Source organism: Hesperophylax consimilis, chromosome 17 (assembly GCF_061612785.1).
Source record: "Hesperophylax consimilis isolate HC1 chromosome 17, BYU_Hcon_1.0, whole genome shotgun sequence".
Classification (NCBI taxonomy): Eukaryota; Metazoa; Arthropoda; class Insecta; order Trichoptera; family Limnephilidae; genus Hesperophylax; species Hesperophylax consimilis.
Genome location: NC_142852.1, coordinates 15,058,891 through 15,078,185, shown reverse-complemented (window position 1 = coordinate 15,078,185; position 19,295 = coordinate 15,058,891). Strand labels below are relative to the sequence as shown.

Sequence of the window (19,295 nt, the reverse complement as noted above, 5' to 3'; positions counted from 1 at the left end):
GGATGAATATATAAATACTCCTGTGAGTAATTTCAAAAACTTACGTAAGCTGTAACTTTTACAATTCGCAGGGTTTTACAGCATCGATTTATTACCGGACCATGGGACAACGGGCTTATACAAACATTAATAATTTGTTAGATTGAAGTGTTCATAACTATTTTTATTTTAGGTTCTCGTCGGAAAAGTACCTATGTTTTAAAGAAATAAATATTTGAGGATTTTTTTGACCTAACGACCGGCAACACTAATCTATGGTTATGATCTGTCAAAACAAAATTAAAATCAGTTTTAAAAGCGTAAACATTACCAATCAATATATCCTTGTATTTAATACTTCAACGTTATAAAATGAAAGGTTTGATGTCATTTCTAAATATGCGTTCACGTATTTCATCTTCTTACAAGTTAGTCAGTAACAATGGGCAAAGTTTTCGGAACTTAACTCGGAGTTATTCGAGTAATAATAATATTCCAAGAAAGCCCATTATTTTTGGTATCGAGACATCTTGTGACGACACGGGCTGTGCCATTGTTGATGGGAATGGAAATATATTGGGAGAAGCTATTAATTCACAAACTCTTATACACCTAAGGTAAATAATACTGCAATACAGTTGTGCACGTTGAATGCTTGGAGCAGGTGGATGAGTTTGTGTTTTTGGAAAGCGTGTTTACGAGATATGTGTGAAAGAAGGGTTAATGCAGTAAACTACATTTATTAGACCCAACCCATCCCTGTATTTGTATTGGGGTTTGCAAACTGTTCCAGCGGGTCGATATTGATATATTTTACATCAAAAAAGCATAGTTTTATCGTCAAGCTTTGTTGATATCTGCTTTTATATATTTACACTGATAGATATAATCTTTAAGAGGAAGCTACAAGCCAAAAATGTGTATATTCTCGGTATACCTTATATTGTAGGTAATAGGCATTCAAATCGCTTGATAAACGGAGTCTAGAAACATTCGATTTTAAGCACAAAACTGGTTTTTATTTATTTTGTAAACAATTTTATAAGAAAGCAAAAAAAATAATCACGTGAAACTGTCACAGATAATCTTAGCTATAATACTGTATTTTTAAAAAGTTGTTTCCTTTACGTGTTCATACATTTCTATTGAAAAAAATTTTTTTTTAGTAGTTTACATTTATATTTTTTATTGAGTAATTTATTTTTTTATTTATATTCTACTCAAGCGAAACGATAGGAAAATCTTCAATTTATCTAAAGCATATTTTTTGGTATTCATAATGTACACCAATTCGTTTTAAAGATTGATCAAAATAATGATTTGGCATTAAGCTTTGCCTTAACAGAAATCGTTGTATCTACCTTACTGTCATGGTGAGAAATATGATATAAACGGTGTTAGAAAGAGAAAACACCACGCTTTATATTCAAATATAGAAATTAACCACAAAAGAATTAAAATGTGTTCCTTTATGAAACCAAAGGTATTGACCACAATTTGCAAAAAATTTAACGAGACTTGTGAATTTTTTATTAAATATTTTTATATTAAACTATAAAAATGTGAGGTGATGATTCCATTTGTAATACATTTCTCTAATAAAATAAGTGTGTGTTTTTATATATTTTTTCATTATCAGTAATTTTAGTTACAAAAACGTAAAGTGAGCAATTTAATTTATTTTTTATGTTTATATCCTAAATTTTTTAATTTAAAAAATGGATTTATTTATTTCTAATAATGAAATATGGGATGGAATTTCATCACTTTTCAAAAACAGTTCTTAGTTTTCGGATACATTCATAAATACAGTCAAACTTGGTTATAACGAGCACGAGGGGACCAACTAAATTTGCTCCATATAGCCGTTAATCTTTATATCCAAATAGGTTTTTTTTAAAGTCGTATGTACCTAGTAATTGCCTCTACTATCAATATATTCGCAAATGTGCAGTATATTTTCAAAATACGAGTAGGTATTACCTATTAACAAAATAAATTTGAAAAATACACTTATGTTAGTCAAATTTATTATCAATGATTTTTTTAAGATTTTGCTTTTATGCTTCTCAATTTCCTCTTCAAAACAATCTACGCATTATAACTATCATCGCCTGATTCAAGGCTTCCAAGAAAAATATCACTGAATTGTGTATCTTTTATCACTAGTTTGTGCGTACTGTACCTACTACCTACCGCTTGTAAAATTGCACTTGTCACAAATGCGGGATTGTTTTGGTTTTCAGATGTAAAAAAATATTTGTCACAAACCAGTGATGCACAACCCGCAGCCACATTCTTGCGGCCGAGAGAGAAAATCTAAATGTTTGGGATAATTCTTGAAAACCCTGGCTGAGAACATTTTTTAATAGAATTTTGGTTAATTTACGCTGCATTTCCTAAATGGAACCGAATTTGAAGAACCAGTTTGTATAACACAAAATTCAACAGAAACCTTAACTCTTGAATTTCGCTGTCAACCCCCTCCCCCTCAATAAAAAACAAAAAAAAAACTGTTTGTAAGGTTGCACCTGTTCACGAAAATAGGCAAAGCGGTCCCTCTGTTGAAAAAGTTGTGCAGGGATGTACTCGTAACTAGGTACCTTCACAAACATATTTATTGGTTTTTAAAACAAAATTGACGATGAGTTGTAATACAAAAAAAAGATGTAAAAAAGGAACAAATTTGCGAAGCTCAAATTTTGCAGATTTTTTGACAATTTTACATTGTGCCCGATGGATAGTAAATGGTTCACATAGCCGACAATCTTACACAGGTAGTGCCATAAAAAATATGAATCCGTCCCTAACTTGACGGCCGGCATAGTCCAGTGGTAACACATTGGACTGCCATTCCAAAGGTCGCGGGTTCGAACCCGGCGTGCGCAAATAAATTTTATTTGATTAATTTGTGTTATTTCACAATTAATTAATTAAATTAATACATAGTATATTTGCGGCACGTTCCAGAGTGGAAGATACTACCAGTATCGCCCTGGTGTAAGACCACCATTCAGAATTGAAACGTTGCTCCAAATGGCTTTAGCCGTGTTTAGTGACTAGATCTGAATAGCCAGGTACTTCCCCACCTTCCTCTTTCCCTTCCCCACTTACCTTCAGCCTCACAACATCCCCCAATCGGGGATGCCATAGTCTCACTGGCTCCAGACGGGAGCAGTTGGGACTCTTGTGAGGTATTCACTATAAAAAAAATAAAAAAAAAACGGGATAGGAAATTACCGGCCCTTTGTTTGTACACTACTTACTTCCAGAATAATTCTTGAATAATTTAAACTACTTTTCAGACCCATTCATGTATATACAAACTGTGTTGACAAAATTATTTGCTCGGTATATCAGTGAATCGACCTCGTTATAATATTCAATAATTATATGAAGAAAAGCCTGAACTAAAATATGGTTTTGTAATTGCTCATTATAGCCATTAACTCGTTATTGCCGTGATCGTTATAACCAAGTTCGACTGTATTCCATTTATTTGTATTTTTGATTATGTCTGAGGAGTTGAAAAATTAATAATATGATTGAACTGAAGTCAGAGGCAATTTATGACATTAAATGTTGTGTATTTTTTTATTTTTAGAAATGGTGGTATTCTGCCTCCCGTTGCCCAGGACTTGCACAGAAGTAATATGGAACTGATAGCGGACCAGGCCTTCCAAGATGCAGGACTGACGGGCGCTGATATAGACGCTGTGGCTGTTACTGTCAAACCAGGTGCTGTACTTGAGACATGATTTTAGATTTTCACGGCCAAAAGTAATATCTTTATTGATTTTCAGGTAATTTTACCGTGTAGTGCTTTCTCATTCTTAACAAAGTTTTTAATACTTGCTTGTCAACATTTTTGGGTATCTGGTAAGGAGACAATGAAAGATGATAGTGTGTTCTGTCACAGTGTTTATTCTGAGTCAGAAGAGTTGCGTAGTTAGGAGATGACGGACCGATGAGGATGACACCAGGTGTAGACGGCAATGACGGTGATGGAGAGGTCGAGGCGCAGGTCAGTGAGTCGACACAGCGTTGGTGGAGACCGGACTCGTGGATGTGTTCAGCACTGGTGAAGACGTGGAGTTTTCCGGCTACTCCAGTGTGAACGAGGTAGCCGAAGGTGCGATGGACCTGGTGGGCAGATAAGCGGGAGATGCAGGCCAGGGCGCTGATGTGATCCCGAGGAGTCCATATTGATTTGTAGTCCGTGCAGAACCAGGTGTAGGTGATGGTCCTGTAGCAGCGCGGTGAAGAAAGACCGGGGCGCGACGTGGGGGGAAACGGCGGTCGGTGGTCGGCTGCTTCAGTATGCAGCAAGCAGTCGCAGCGCTCGCTTGCTGGCCACTCGTAAAAACTGCTAATTAATGATTACATCTCGATGCGCCTCATTATATAGCCGCTCCGTGCATTCGAGAACATTTTGATCTGTAGGGGAATTCTGAAAGCTCGCATTGTGTCTAGAGCGTTCTCGCTACATTGCGTTTTGCATTGGCGAGCGTTCCAGAATATTCTCGTAGCATCGCTACACATTCATATGTGAACAACTGTAAAAATCAGTAGCGGAACACCCATTCACAGTTGATGTCGGCTTCATATGTTATGGCTCGTATGTGGAACAAGCTACCGGCATCAGTTATTCCTCTTTTATATAATACGGCCCTTTTCAAGACCTGCATTAATAAATCCCTTCCTACAGTTCCTACCTTAACCCTTCTCACAATGCTGTCAAACCAGGTGGCAACTTAGTTCCCCTGTCTTTGCACTATACAGAAAAGGGAGCTCTTGTTAGGTGTCACATAAAAAATAGGTGTAATAATTAGTCGACATGTCAAGGGGCGCAGAATAACATAAGAGTATTCATGAGACGATGTATGAATGTGATTCAAGCAAGGAGTGTGTCAAGACAGTTATGTCTGTAGCTCTATCAGCTCTGCTTACCCATGCAGTAACACCGTGATGGTTGCTTAGTAAATACATAACTCCTTATTTCTAATTTTATCTTATTTAATGAATCACAACTAAAATTTCTCACGCTATCCCCTACAATTTTAGAAGGTATCGGAATCCTTAAAAGTCATTCCAATCTCCCGGCCCGTACTATCAAGAATATGTTCAATGACATTATTTAATCTAAATAACCCAACTCTTCTTCTCTTTTATTTACTGATGGATCCAAATCTCCATCATCAAAGATAGATCCTGCAATGTTTGGGCAGAGTATTGGCACATTGCTAGTCAATCCAAGGGAGCCTGCTATGCCTCAATACAAAGGACTATCCCAGCAAAACCGTGGTTTGAACAATTCCCCCATTTTTCCAAAAAATTAATTTCTTCTCTTATTCGAATGAGGATCGGACATTGTTACGTTCCTTCCCACCTTTTTGATTGTACATTCTGTGGTCTAGAAGTAGGAACTTTAGATCACATATTTTTTGGTTGTCGCTCTCTAAACCAATATCCTCTCTAATATCAAGCCTTATCTAAAATTGCCTCCCCTCCATCAACATCTCATCTCTTTTAAGTCTGAACTTAACTCCAATTTTCATTATTATTTTGAAATTTGCCTATTTAAATAAAATTAATATTTAAATTCACCTTTCATTTCTCCATAATTTTAAATGATGTCCAAGAACACCATTGAAAAGGTGAACACCGATGAAAGCCAGAAATAATGAAAACTAAAATTTCCTCTGAAATCATAAGATTTGTGAGTACTGTTTGAAATCATAACTTTCTTCAGACAGGTAGATACTATAATATTGATTAATCCAATTTGACAGCTCATAGGGCCCGTTCCCACTTCCGTTTTAAAAACGGAGGCGGGTCCCGTTTTAAAAACGGATGCCCCAGTGGCTGTAGTGGATGTATGGAGCTGTTCACACTTGTCCGACACGATTTGAATACGGATCTGAAATTTTTTGTCGGATGGATCGCCAGCGCAGCGCGTCCGTTTTCAAATCGTGTCGGAATACGCTCGCTCATAGTGTTGTATGGAGCTGTTCACACTTGTCGTCTAGTCGTTCCGGCAGAGTCCCCTCCACACCCCGACCCCTCCCCGCCCGCTCCCAGTCGCAAGGAAGCAGGCACGCTGCATGCTTGTATTTGGTTATTTTGGTAAATAAATCAAAACTCTAATAATGGATAAGGAAATAAATCCCGAAAATTTAATACCACTGGTCGAAGAAAGAGTGTAGTAATATTTTATTTTTAACTAAATAAAAACAAAACACTTGGTGTACACAACTTTTGTATATCAAAATTTAAATTTTAATTTTTTAATGTTTACTTTTTTTTAAATTTTAAAGCTTTAATGAGATGCACGATGCACGGAAGAGCGTATTAGTTTAATAAACACATAATAAAAAATATTTGAGTTGTTATTGTTTTCTTACTTTAAAATATCGATAGCCTTTCTTCAGGACAAATGCACTTTCTCAATTTTGTATTTTGATATGTTAAGCTCTCTGAAACTCATTCCAGTAGATGGTTAAAGGAAGTGATAGACATTCTCTTAAACCATTAAGCGCCTTTGAGGTGATTTTCTCACGGTGAAAACGGCGCTATATAAATAATCCAATCATTATTATTCTCAAATAATTAAAGAACTTTACTTTATCACTTCTCAACTCACTAATTAACACTTGGAAAATTCCTACAGAAAATCATTCAGCTATGATTGGGTGAACCCAAAATTTTCTTTTCACTTTTTTCCTTCTTTTTAATAAGTACCACATGACAACAAGAGCTTCATCGTCGTCCATTGCGCACCATTACTGAAGAATGAGCAAATAACATGTTTTTGTTGAATCGACAATTATTTTTTTTCGTAGAGTATGGTCCGTTTTTAAAACGGAAGTGTGAACAGGGCCATTGGCCATCCGTTTTTAAAACGGGACCCGCCTCCGATTTGAAAACGGAAGTGAGAACGGGCCCATAGTAGGAACCATAATCTTGCAAACTCACTGCCTTCTGTATTAATACAGGCCATGCTGTAGAAACTGAAGTGACAGAAAGAGACCTATTTTCGGACTTACTGCACTGGGTTTAGCAGCGTTTAGTATCTAACTCTGCTAAACGCAGTGCAAGAAATCTGAAAACAGACATTTTTCAACACATATTCAACAAGTTATAACTAAAAAAAGAGTAGGTAGTTAAAAACATGAAAATGTGGCAGTGACTGTTAGTTCAGTTTCTACAGCATGACTTTTATTAATGAAGATGGCAGTGGCAAACTCTGTTGGGATAAAAGGTACTATCTAACGCGGCCACCATCTTAAGTTAAAACAGGACCAATTAATTAAATACAGAATGATTATTTTCACAACATGTAATAATAATAATAATAGTAAAAATAAAAAATAAAAATAAAATAAAATAAATTCTCAGACTATAAAAATATTACCATTCGTTATTTCGGCTACTGGCATTATACCTAGCTCTCTCATTCAAAATTTAGGAGTATTAGATCTATCAAAAAATTTATATATAAAGATGCAAAAGTCGATCATTTTAAATACATGTAGGATAACGAAAGATTTTTTAAATATTTATGTTGAGGGATCAGTAGGATTTATAGGCCCTATTAGAAGTTCTACTGAGCCGAACCCTCTGATATGAAAATATCTGGAGTCGGTGAATTATTTTCCCATTTGATCTTTGGTGAGTTGACGTGTTGTTCTTGTATTGTTTTGTATTTATTTTGCTTATATAATACACTTACATAATGTTGATTGACCAGATGATCATTTGTGGAAAAGTGTGTGGAAGGGTTTAGTTTTTCCTATGGGGAAGATTTAACCCGGACAATAAAATCGGAAGTTTAAATAAGTGTTTATTCCGGTATGTGGGGAAGTTAGTGCAGTCCCACACATTCCATATAGAGATACATACAGTATAAAAATATGATAAAAAACAAAAAAACAGAAACAAAAACATAAAACTAAAAAAACTATCGATATCATCATCATCCATCAGATTACTGGTGATTATGTGTCCAAGGTATTTAGTTCCTTCGGTCACCTTCAAGTTCACACCGTTCAAGGTAGCTGGAGGAATATTTTTCGGGCCTTTCCCATGTCTTATGACCAATAGAGCCATTTTAGCGGGGTTATACAACATATTTGTTTCTTCAGCATACTCTTCACAGATTTTTAGAAAAATGCGCAGTCCCCTTATAGATGAGTCGTATAGTTCCTATCTACGATAAGTCCACTTTCGTGAAATGTTGGCAAATTGATATTTTTTAATTACAAGGTTTTTTAAATAAAAACTAGAGAATTATTTATTAAGTGGGCTTTGTTGTCAAACTACAGATGTAAATAATAAGATAAAACCATGAATTTCTTAATAGTTTAGGAGTAATTACGTAAATAATGATGGACTTATCGGCATTTGAAAGTAACTGTCAAATTAATCGTATATAGGAACTCACAGCCTGTGACTTATCGGTGTTTGTTTCTCAACACCGTTGACATGTGAATGACAAGTATAGGGCCAGCAAAAAAATTGATTTAAAGGAAACGAAAATATTTAATAATTATTTTTTTTTCACAAAAGTTAGTTAAGAAAAGTGCATAGAAGAAAAATAAAATAAAATACAAATGTGCTTACGTATTTTTTTTTTTCGATTTTTTTTTTCATAAGTTTTTTACAAAAAAATACGATGGATTAGAATATGTGTTTACAAAAAGAAAACCTAAAAATAATTTTTTTATTGTTTTCCTAAAAAAATAAACAAAATATTTTTTATACTCTAAACAAAAGTAAACAATATTTGCAATATTTAAGAATTAAACAAAACCAATTTATAGAACGAAACATAATATTATTATAAAAAAGTAAATGCAGATATTTTATGATTACGATTTTTCTGTATTTATCACAAAATATTCAAAAACTATTGTGCCAATCAACTAAATTATAGAACAAAACTCAACAATATTATAAAAAAAGAAATGCAAATATTTTGTGATTACAATTTTTCTGTATTTATCACAATAAATTCAAAAGCTATTGTGCGAATAAACTAAATTATAGAACAATATATATTATTAAAATGATTAAAGAAATGTAACAATTTTATGATGATAATATTTTTTTGTATTCATCTCGATAAATTCAAAAACAGATATTTTTTACACAAAAATCGAGGATTTTAAATTATTAATTCTTAATAAAAACTCGTGGTTTTAAACAAAACAAGTGTATTATTTTTATTAAAAAAACTTTGGTTAATTTGCCAATAATATTATGTACCTTACTTATTACAAGAAATAAACAAATAAAATAAAAACTTTTGTTAATTTGTTAATAGTATTGTGTACCTTACTTATTATTAGAAATAATAATAAAAAACTGTAATAAAAATTAAACTTGAAAACAATAGATACAAACTTAAAAATTATTAAAAACAACTGAGCGAAGTTTTGAGATCACCCAGTAATGACCGACTCTCAATGAATGATTCCACTCAAAATAGGAGATTTTTAAGGACCTATTACGGCTATCCACGTGTTTTTTCCAAGATTCCTTGATGATAACTCGCTTTCTAGATGTATTACCCGCCACTTGAACAACATTTGTGGTTAGATTGGACATTATTTAGCTGTAAAAACGTATAAAAAGGCAGACACTTTTACAAAACAACTGCTTCAGCGGCCATGTTAGAATTTGAAAAATGCTTCCCCCCCATTGGCTGCCTGGACGAAATCTTTCTCGCTCATTGGCTGCCTACACGAGCGGTGGACTTATTGGCTTTTGGAACATACTGCTCCGTGGATTTATCGTTGTTTGGAACTCATTGCGATTTTTAAATCCACTTTTCGTAGGATTTTACGGCCGTTTTGAACTCATTGATATTTGACTAGTATGCTAAAGAGCCGCTAGAGTAAAACTGCATCATTAGTTCATTTTTGGAAAATAGTGGACTTATCGTAGATAGGAACTATACGACTCAGATGGTGCCATCAGGACCATGTCGTCCGCATAACTGACGTTATTCAGACACTGTCCTCCGATGTGGCAACCTACTCCTGCATTGTTTAGCCTTTCGGTGAGTTCGTCCATGTACAGATTGAACAGTATCGGTGACATGCATCCTCCCTGTCTGACGCCACTCTTTAGGAGGAAAGGTTCGGAAAAATCATCCTTCCATCTTACTAGGTTTTCCTGCTGTCTGTGCTACGAGTCGAGGATATGTATGACCTCCGATGATATGCCTCTTTCTCTGAGTTTAGCCCATAGCCGAGGGTGAGAAACTCTGTCTTCTCAGGTCTTTTCTGTCAAGAAACATGCATATGAGGTGGTCTTTTTATTCCTGTAGTATTCCAGGGTTCTTTTTACCGTAAATAAAGCAGTATCGCTAGCAGTTTGCTCTTTGAATCCCATTTGGTTGTCATAAGTTGTTATGATGCAGGGCTAGACTCTTTTTGTTTTAATATTTTATTCATTAATTTGTTCTGCATCATCACATTTATCCTCGCCGATTCTCTAACCTAGTTAGGAACTGGGCGATTGTCGCTGGTATTGGTTTTGGTAAAATTTCGAATCATAATTTAAAATTTAACATCTGAACCGGGCGGAAACAAAAATCACTTCTTGGCTGGACAGTCAACGTGTGGGATTCGTGGACTGTACAGACGATGGTCGCAGTGCTTTTCGTTTTTTGAATAATTAATTGTACGGAATGTAATTCCCTTTTTTGTCGCCGATGAGTGCGATTTTGCTTACGGGCACGGCGGTAAACGTTTTTGTGACCGAAAAATAACCATTCCCGAAGTGGGTAATAGTGATTTCGCTGGACGGAAGTTGTTACGGACGGACCACGCGACCGCCGTTATACGAGTGAACGGGAATCCGTAAAGTAACGGTCAATCCTGCGTAGGATTGGATCATACGCGATTTATATTTTGTGCTATGCATGGCTGTCAAGCGGGAACTTCGTTCTTTTTGATTTCTGGAGTTTGAATCCCGACATCGCACGTGTTCGACGGGCCGAGAAAGAGCCCTATGTATGGGTTGCAGCATCCCCAGGAACGGCTACCCGCTTATAGATAGCTGGAGTTTATGGATGTGGCCAGGAGGAGTATATCCACCTTTCCAGAAGACGGATCACGCTTCTACGGAGTTACGTCAGCCGCCGAATGGGTGTGCGGGACGTTCCGTCGCTTCTCCCATCAAGAAAAGCAGTGTTTTGCATTAGAAAACGCGATGTTTGGCACCCGTAGTTTAGATACAGATAGCTAAAAACTGGTCGGTCTTTGGGGTAAGTCAAAATTATATAATTCTGTTAATCTGTTGAGCTAGGGCTCATCAGCAAAATGTCCAAAAGGTTTCCAATACATGTAATATCAATCCATGCACCGCCTTTTATTTATGTACATTGAGATATCTTCCTAAAAAAGAAACTATCGTGATACTGACACGCGACCTTGGTTGCGAACTTTCACACCTGAGATTATTGAGTATAAACATTCTAGATGATTAATTCTAACCTAGATTGGCGCGTTCTACCGAACAAAGTTTATACAATTATTATTGTTTGTACCCTGGGTCAAACCCGCTTAACAAAGTTTCCAAGCTGGGTCCGATCCTGTTTAGTAATAAACGTTTGAATAATCGTGATATTTGTATGTTCTAGGATTGCCAATGAGTTTGGTGATAGGAATGAAATATGCCAAACATCTCTGTCGTAAGTTTAATAAACCGATGATTCCAATTCATCACATGGAGGCCCACGCCTTGACAGCCAGAATGGTAAGTGCCCACCTACCTAATGCCGCATACTCACTTTTGAGCTGTACTGCGGTGTAAGCCGACGCCTGTATAACAGATCTAGAGTACACACTAGAGCCTGGTTGCCGAGTCTGCAAAGGTTACCAACGGTTAAGGCTTGCAGGTGAATACTCGGCCATGATAATTCCTCATACTGCCGCCATCCAAATATATAAAAATGAATGTTTCTTTGTTCGACCCGAAAGCGTACATATACCATTCATCCGATTTCGGTGAAATTTCAAAATTAGATATTATTAGTATCAAGAGTAGTTTGAATTGTAAAAAAAGTTGGGAACGCCATTATCTCTGCACTGGAATGAGAAACAGAGTCGAATTATGGTCGACATGATGTAGTTTTTTAAAATGAATGGTAGAAAATGATGGCAATGCCGAAGAAGACATTAATCAAATAATTATTTGTGGTAAATTGAGACGTAAATGATGATGAAAGAAAGAGGTTTAAGAAGTAAGTAAGGCTTGGAAGTGAATTGTTGAAGAGATCGAAGACGCCCGAGGAAGACATGGCATGATTAAGTGCAACAAATACATTTTAAAATACAATAATGCAGGGTTTTCCAATAAGAGGTATTATTTTGAATAGCCCGCTATTTCGGTAGATGTTACTTTTGAAGCTGCCATTTTTTGACATTTGACAAGTAGAAACTACGCCATTAGTAAAAATGGAACGATACACGCTTCAACAACGCATTGAAATTATTAAAATTCACTTGAGTGAATCAAATGCAAATCATCTTGAGTGATGAGGCCCATTTCCACCTCGGTGGCTTCGTCAACAAGCAAAATTGTCTCATCTGGGGCTCGGCAAACCCAAGAGTTATTGTTGAAAAGCCTCTCTATCTTCAAAGTGGGACTATCTAGTTTCTAAAATGGTATTTATTTTTACGACAACTTCAAAAATAAGAAATTTGTAGCACTTTTTAGATATCTACTAGACTCAAAGGTAAAAATAGTATATGGGTAAACATGTGAAACGCCAGTGTGTCCATATGAATAATTTCTATGATTACAAGTAACCATTCTGCAGCATTTACGTATGGTAGATTATATACTATTTTTGTAAATATATAAACACATTTTTTAGTTAGACAGTATAACTTACAGCAAAAAACAACTGATGAAAATTCTTAATTCAATTTTTAGCCTTGGTATTTATGGTATGTTATTTGATTTGCAGGAGAACGATGTAGAATTCCCATTCCTGGTTCTTTTAATATCAGGTGGTCATTGTCTCTTGTCTCTGGTTAAAGACGTGGATGATTTTCAACTTCTTGGAACAAGTATTGACGATTCTCCAGGAGAAGCATTTGATAAAGTAAGAAAAAATATATTAATTTATCTCACCATATTCTAGAGTACCTCAAGTGTTAACTTAGAATTATTCATAAACTGCTCATTCATTAAATTATTTTAGGTGTTAATTAATTAATTCTTACTATTGTGGTGAGAAATATGATCTAACCGGTAATAGAAAGTGAAAAAAACACGCTTTATATTCAAATCTATAACGAAACCTAAGGTACTGACCAAAATTTAAAAAAACACTTTTAATAGTGACATTTTTTATTAATTATTTTTATATGAAACAACAAATAAGTGAGGTAACGAAAACATATGTAATATATTTTTTTTAAATATATTTTTTCAATGTAGGTAATTTTGGGTACAAAAATCGTAAAACGAGATACTTTTATGGTTGCATTAAAATGTTTATCACAAGTAGTAAAATATGAGAGCGTTTTTCATCACAATAGTTTTTAGTTTTCCCTGACAATTGATCTTCCGAGAGTGGACGATTGATCCCTCAAATCTTCCGACAGTTGATCCCATGGTCAATAGAGCCCTCTGCCAGTTGATCCCCCGAAGGAATGTAGGAACTGCTCGCGTAAATAATTTTTAGTTTCTGGGAAGGTCCACCATTTGGCAACACCGAAACTATGCCACATTCTATTGCGGCCGATTTTGGAACTTCGTTCCGATCCGAGTGTAACTCTGCTGAGGACACACATACTTTCTCCCCGTGTTCCTGCCGTTCAACTGCCCCTTCGAACACTTGATCCCTCGGACACTTGATTCCTCGGACACTTGTTCCCTCGATGATTTGATCCCTTAAACACTTGAATCCTCGGATACTTGCTCTTTCGGACACATTATCCCTTAGACACTTATTTCTCAGACACTTGCTCTTTTGGACCATTGATCCTTCAGACACTTATTCCCTGGAAGATTTGATCCCTTAAACACTTGAATCCTCGTATACTTGCTCTTTCAGACACTTTATCCCTAAGACACTTTAATTCTCAGACTCCTTGTTCTTTTGGACCATTGATCCCTCGGACACTAAATAACTTCTACTTGAAGGGGAATAGTGACTGGCATATTGTATGTGTATATATTATACAGTCATCATCATCGCTTTTGGCTCTACAACCCCTGGTGGGTCTTGGCCTCCTCAAGAGTCTTCCTCCACTCATCTCGGTCCCGCGCCAGCTCTCTCCAGTTTCGAAGCTCCAAGGCAGACAGATCGTTGAGGACGTTGTCGCTCCATCTTAACCTTGGCCTTCCCAGGCTCCTTCTCCCTATCGGTCTTGAGCTCAGCAGGGACTTTGGTTCTTGATGCTCGGTCATTCTCTCCACATGACCTAGCCACCGATATATTATACAGTAAGGGAGATAATATATCGCCTTGGGGTAGACCCTTCCAAATAGGTACATTTTGAGGAGATATATTTTCAGGATTTATACCGAAAGATTGTCAAAGGCGCCTTCTATATCTATAAAGACTGCATTTCATTATCTAAAAAGCGATTGGCATTTAAAATTTGAAACCAGGATGTCACTTGTATGTCAGTTTTTCGTTTTAAGCCGACGTCAGACCCGCCGTGCCCACATGCTTTGAGTTGACAGCAGTGCACGGTTTGACGCCAATGGTTTAGTTGGCAGAGGGATCAACTGTTCATGGGATGAACTGTCGGGGGAACAACTGTCGAGGATCAAGAGTCAACATATTTTTTTGCAAAGAATAATAATAATAATAAATTAAATTTCAAATCAAAAATATTACCATTCGTTATTACGGCTACTGGCATTATACCTAGCTCTCTCATTGAAAATTTAGGTGTATTAGATCTATCAAAAAATTTATTTATAAAGATGCAAAAGTCGGTCCATTTTGAATACATATAGGATTACGAAAGATTTTTTAAATATTTATGTTGAGGGATCAGTAGGATTTATAGGCCCTGTTAGGAGTTTTACCGAGCCGAACCCTCTGATATGAAAATATCTGGAATCGGTGAATTATTTTCCCATTTGATCTCTGGTGAGTTGACGTGTTGTTGTTCTTGTATTGTTTTGTATTTATTTTGCTTATATAATGCACTTGCATAGTGTTGATTGACTAGATGATCATTTGTGGAAAAGTGTGTGGAAGGGTTTAGTTTTTCCTATGGGGAAGATTTAACCCGGACAACAAAATCGGAAGAATTAAAAAAAAAAAAAAAAATTTATTGTCTTCTTTTCTTAGTAACATATAGAGATAATGATATCCTCACTGGGATCTCCCGTGCTGAGGATTTCATTTACATATTATAATTTAATTATAAGAAATTAATATTACAACAAAGTAACATATGAATTTAATTATAAATATATATTATGTAGTATAATTTTTTTAAATAATATTAAAATAAGTAAGATAGTGTTTTTTTGTATGGTTCAGCTTAGTAGATTCGGTTTTAGTCTGTGTTTGATATCAGTATATTTTTTATTTCAGATCTCCCTATATTAAGAATCCAGCTTTTTATTTTTTTATTTTTATGTATTAATCCAACGTGTAAAACAGATTTAAGTGCATGTTTCATCGACATGTTTTCATTATTATTTAATTTCCTTCGTTTAGACAGCCAGGAGGATGAAACTTCGCAACGTGGAAATGTTTTCTCAATTGTCGGGAGGCCGGGCCATTGAACTCGCCGCTACATTTTCTAAAAATCCAGAATTCTTTGAATTTCCACTACCAATGGCGACTTACAGGTAAAATAAACCATATATACACACGCAATCTTACTTATAAAGATTCATTAATATGCCGCTGTAGCGCTGGTTTACCTATTCGGTGAGGAAGGCCGTATACTGCTTGGCCGTATACTGCTATACTGCTTGCTTGCTCGTATACCTTAAAATATTTGCTCATAAAATATTCATGGAAGATTTTTTTATACTTGCACCACTTTGTTCCAATCCTCAAAAACACGGTCATTTTTGCATTTCGCGTTTAGTTGCTAACTCGGTCTGCTTTGAATTTTATTTATTTATTTATTGACGCCCTATTGGGCTTTTAAGTACATAACAATTACAAATTTCGTTTAACAACAGTATAAAACAAACAATTGAAAATCGAAATAAAATGTAATGAGATCTCATAAATTATTTACATTTAAAAAATGGTGGACTAATTTGGCTTTAAATGTATTGAAGTTTAAATTAAATATGTCAGCGACATCACTTAGTTCATTACCCAACCTATGTATTCTTTCTAACACAGAATTCGTAGCGAAGTTATTGTTGTAGAATAAAATATTCCGTCTAGTATATTTTGGAGGTATATGTAAAGATAGCAAGTTTATAGTGTCAGGGCAGTCTAACCTTGAATGAACAATTTTATATAATGAAAGGAGATCAAATATTTTTCGCCTTTCAGATAATTTCGATAAGTTAAGTTTACTGCGTAAATTGACATAATTGATTTCAATAATAGGAATACCAATTTCGCTTCGAAATTTGGCCAATTTGATTATGCGTTCCGTATTTGCTTTGGTAAATCGATTTAAAATATTCCTCTGAAAGTGCTACCAATGGGTATTACTGCTTTTTTATATTTTCACTTATTTGTCAATTCAACAAGATTTTTTAGCAAAGTCCACAATCTCCGTCTTAATACCATAATAATACGTCCCTAATCCTTGAGGTTGGGCAGTTTAAAAATCTGTCAGCCACTAATACTGCGGTATGTATTAGGAACTAGCTCAGAATAAAATTTAAATAAATTGCTGTTTTAAACTTGCCTTTCCAGTCGTATACTCTTTCTCCACTTTGCCTTCTCACCAATTTGGGTCGCCTGGGTCCCCGGGGACAAGGGAGATGAATTTAATTATTATTATTATTATTTTTTTTTTTTAATGCAATAAACAACATAATATATTATAATTTTACTGGTCTTCCATTAAAAGCCTTAGCTTGTGGATGGAAGAAGAGTTAACATTTCACATATTATGTACAAATAAAGTCACGTGTACAGTTAATACAATGCAGTTAATACAGTTAATACATTTCATATAATTACAATTACTATTATAAATATCTAATTAACCCTTGAGACGTTGTTGATTTGCACGGATCGAACCTTCTACAAGTTTCCATTTTTTCAAAGACACTATTTCGTTCTCTTTCTGACATAAAAGAAATAATTAATTTTTAGATGAGAGGAAGAGAGATATATGCATTTTAATAATGTGTGGTCGTTCTGGGACAAATATGGTCTTAGGAGAGTATAATGCGCGCACGGCATTTGGGACTGTTTGGGTCTTAGAAGGTCCCAAGGGTTAAGTACATGGATTTTAATTATGTTTGACACAATCTTTTAAATGTTAATTATGCTTAGGTCCACTTATATCTAAATCTTAACTAGTTATCACATGGTTTGGGGTTAATTCTCAATTGTTCATATCGTCAATGTTAATTAAACGCACATATCGTTCATCGTTAATACCTTGTTGTCACTTATACGTGGGCCTTAGTAATGCCGAGGTCCGCTTCTGATGGTAACTTCTGCAATTCACCAGCTCAGGCCCTCCTAGCCGAGTCTCCAGCGTCTTCATACTTCGCACTTTGGCCATTGGCACCGCATTTACATTGACTCATGCCCACTTTACGTCGCCAAGCAGAGAAACACGTATCTAAAATTCAACTGCACTACTTCATGCATCGCCCAGCATTATGCCGACGGGCGAGGAACACGTACTTGGTGTTTCACCACCTTTCAGTTTCAGTCTCGACTATCCTTTCTCTTCTCTTGGTCTTGACGAGCTCCTCGATGAGCTTGTAGGACCTGTCGCTCTACCCCGCACTTCTCACTTCTTTCCTTGCAACCCACGTCTGCAAATCACTTGTGACGAAATTTGATTCGTCACAGTATGCTTGGAATCAACCATCTACGAGTCAGGAGGGATGTACACGTTGCTACACGTTTCTTCAGACTGATTCGTAAATGCTTTGAAAACTCGGCAATCGTGGGTAGCATTCTTTTCTATGTTCCCAATAGTTATCTCCGTTACCCACAGTGTAGACCAGCCCGCAGGACTAACTGATTGCCTGCAGGTCATGCCGGTGGGGAGAGCAATCTTGCTGTTGAACAGAATCAATTCGGATATCGACATATTTAGCATCAATGAAATTGTCTTTAAAAAGGTAGTTAGTTCATACTGAAAACCAATAAATTGATAAATTGATGTTCTGTTTCAGAGATTGCAACTTCAGCTTTTCTGGACTAAAAAATTCAGTAATTCGACATATACAACAACAAGAAAGAATTCATGGCAAGTAACACATTTAATGGATAAGATTAAGAAAGGGCGCTTAGATGGTTTAAACACCTATTACGAGTGTGAAGAGAAAGGAGAATATATGACGCAGAAGCAATGACGTTACAATATAAATAGACGAGTTTTAGAGTTCTCAAAGTCGCAACCAAAAGAAACGATAATGGATTTCATGGTTTTGGTAATAAAATGTCATGCATCGCGTAAACTAAATTGCTAAAAAGGTGCCAAATGCCAGGTCAAAGCCAAGGAATAACTTTCCATTCGTAAATACACAGAAATTATTATAAGTTACCATGGGATTAAGTGGCAACAAATAAAAGTAAGGATGGGTTTATTATCTAGAAATATAAAATATTTAAGAATAAATGTATTACCACAAAAAAGACATAATAAAAAAGAAATTAATTAGCATCCTACTATTAAATCTGTCTGGCAAAGGGCTTGCATAGGTAAAATGAAGGTGTGATACCAGTTCGTTCTTGATGCGTTTATAATTTATCCAAAAAATAGTCTTGTAGTCCAATGCAAAACAGCCTCTCGCCGCTGGTCTCCAAAAGGGTCCCTCTTAACCAATGAGGATCGGCAGATGCCATCCGATTCCATCAATCCAATGGTCAATGCTCCATATGCAAAGCTGATGCTCACAAAAATTGGCGAACTGGTTCGTCGAACCTCAGCCAAGAGGAATGCCCGCTGCTCTGGGCTGGTGATCAAAGAATGCCCACTGCTTCCAATGCAAATCACAGATCCTTGCTTCCTCAGGTTTGGCAACTCTCCAAGTCAGAATTCCAGGCTGTCAATTCGACCGATAGCAAAATGACAATGCACACACACCTCGTTACAAATCTTATATGTATGGGAATTGGTAGTGAGACAATGAAAGATAAGGATGTTGTTGTTGTGGTGTTT

At 35.8% G+C, this 19,295-nt stretch overlaps 1 protein-coding gene across 2 annotated transcripts in view; it reads left to right on the top strand.

The window, feature by feature from the left end:
- Positions 1 to 280: 280 nt before the first annotated feature.
- Positions 281 to 19,295, top strand: part of Tcs4 (Threonyl-carbamoyl synthesis 4) — a 41,362-nt gene continuing 22,347 nt past the window's right edge. For both annotated transcript variants that reach the window (XM_089642043.1, XM_089642042.1), the window contains exons 1-6: positions 281 to 596; positions 3,584 to 3,717; positions 11,630 to 11,745; positions 12,962 to 13,099; positions 15,686 to 15,819; positions 18,307 to 18,380. In XM_089642043.1, coding sequence (XP_089498169.1) covers positions 352 to 596; positions 3,584 to 3,717; positions 11,630 to 11,745; positions 12,962 to 13,099; positions 15,686 to 15,819; positions 18,307 to 18,380 — 841 coding nt within the window. In that variant the 5' untranslated portion in view covers positions 281 to 351. The remainder of the gene's footprint in view (positions 597 to 3,583; positions 3,718 to 11,629; positions 11,746 to 12,961; positions 13,100 to 15,685; positions 15,820 to 18,306; positions 18,381 to 19,295) is intronic.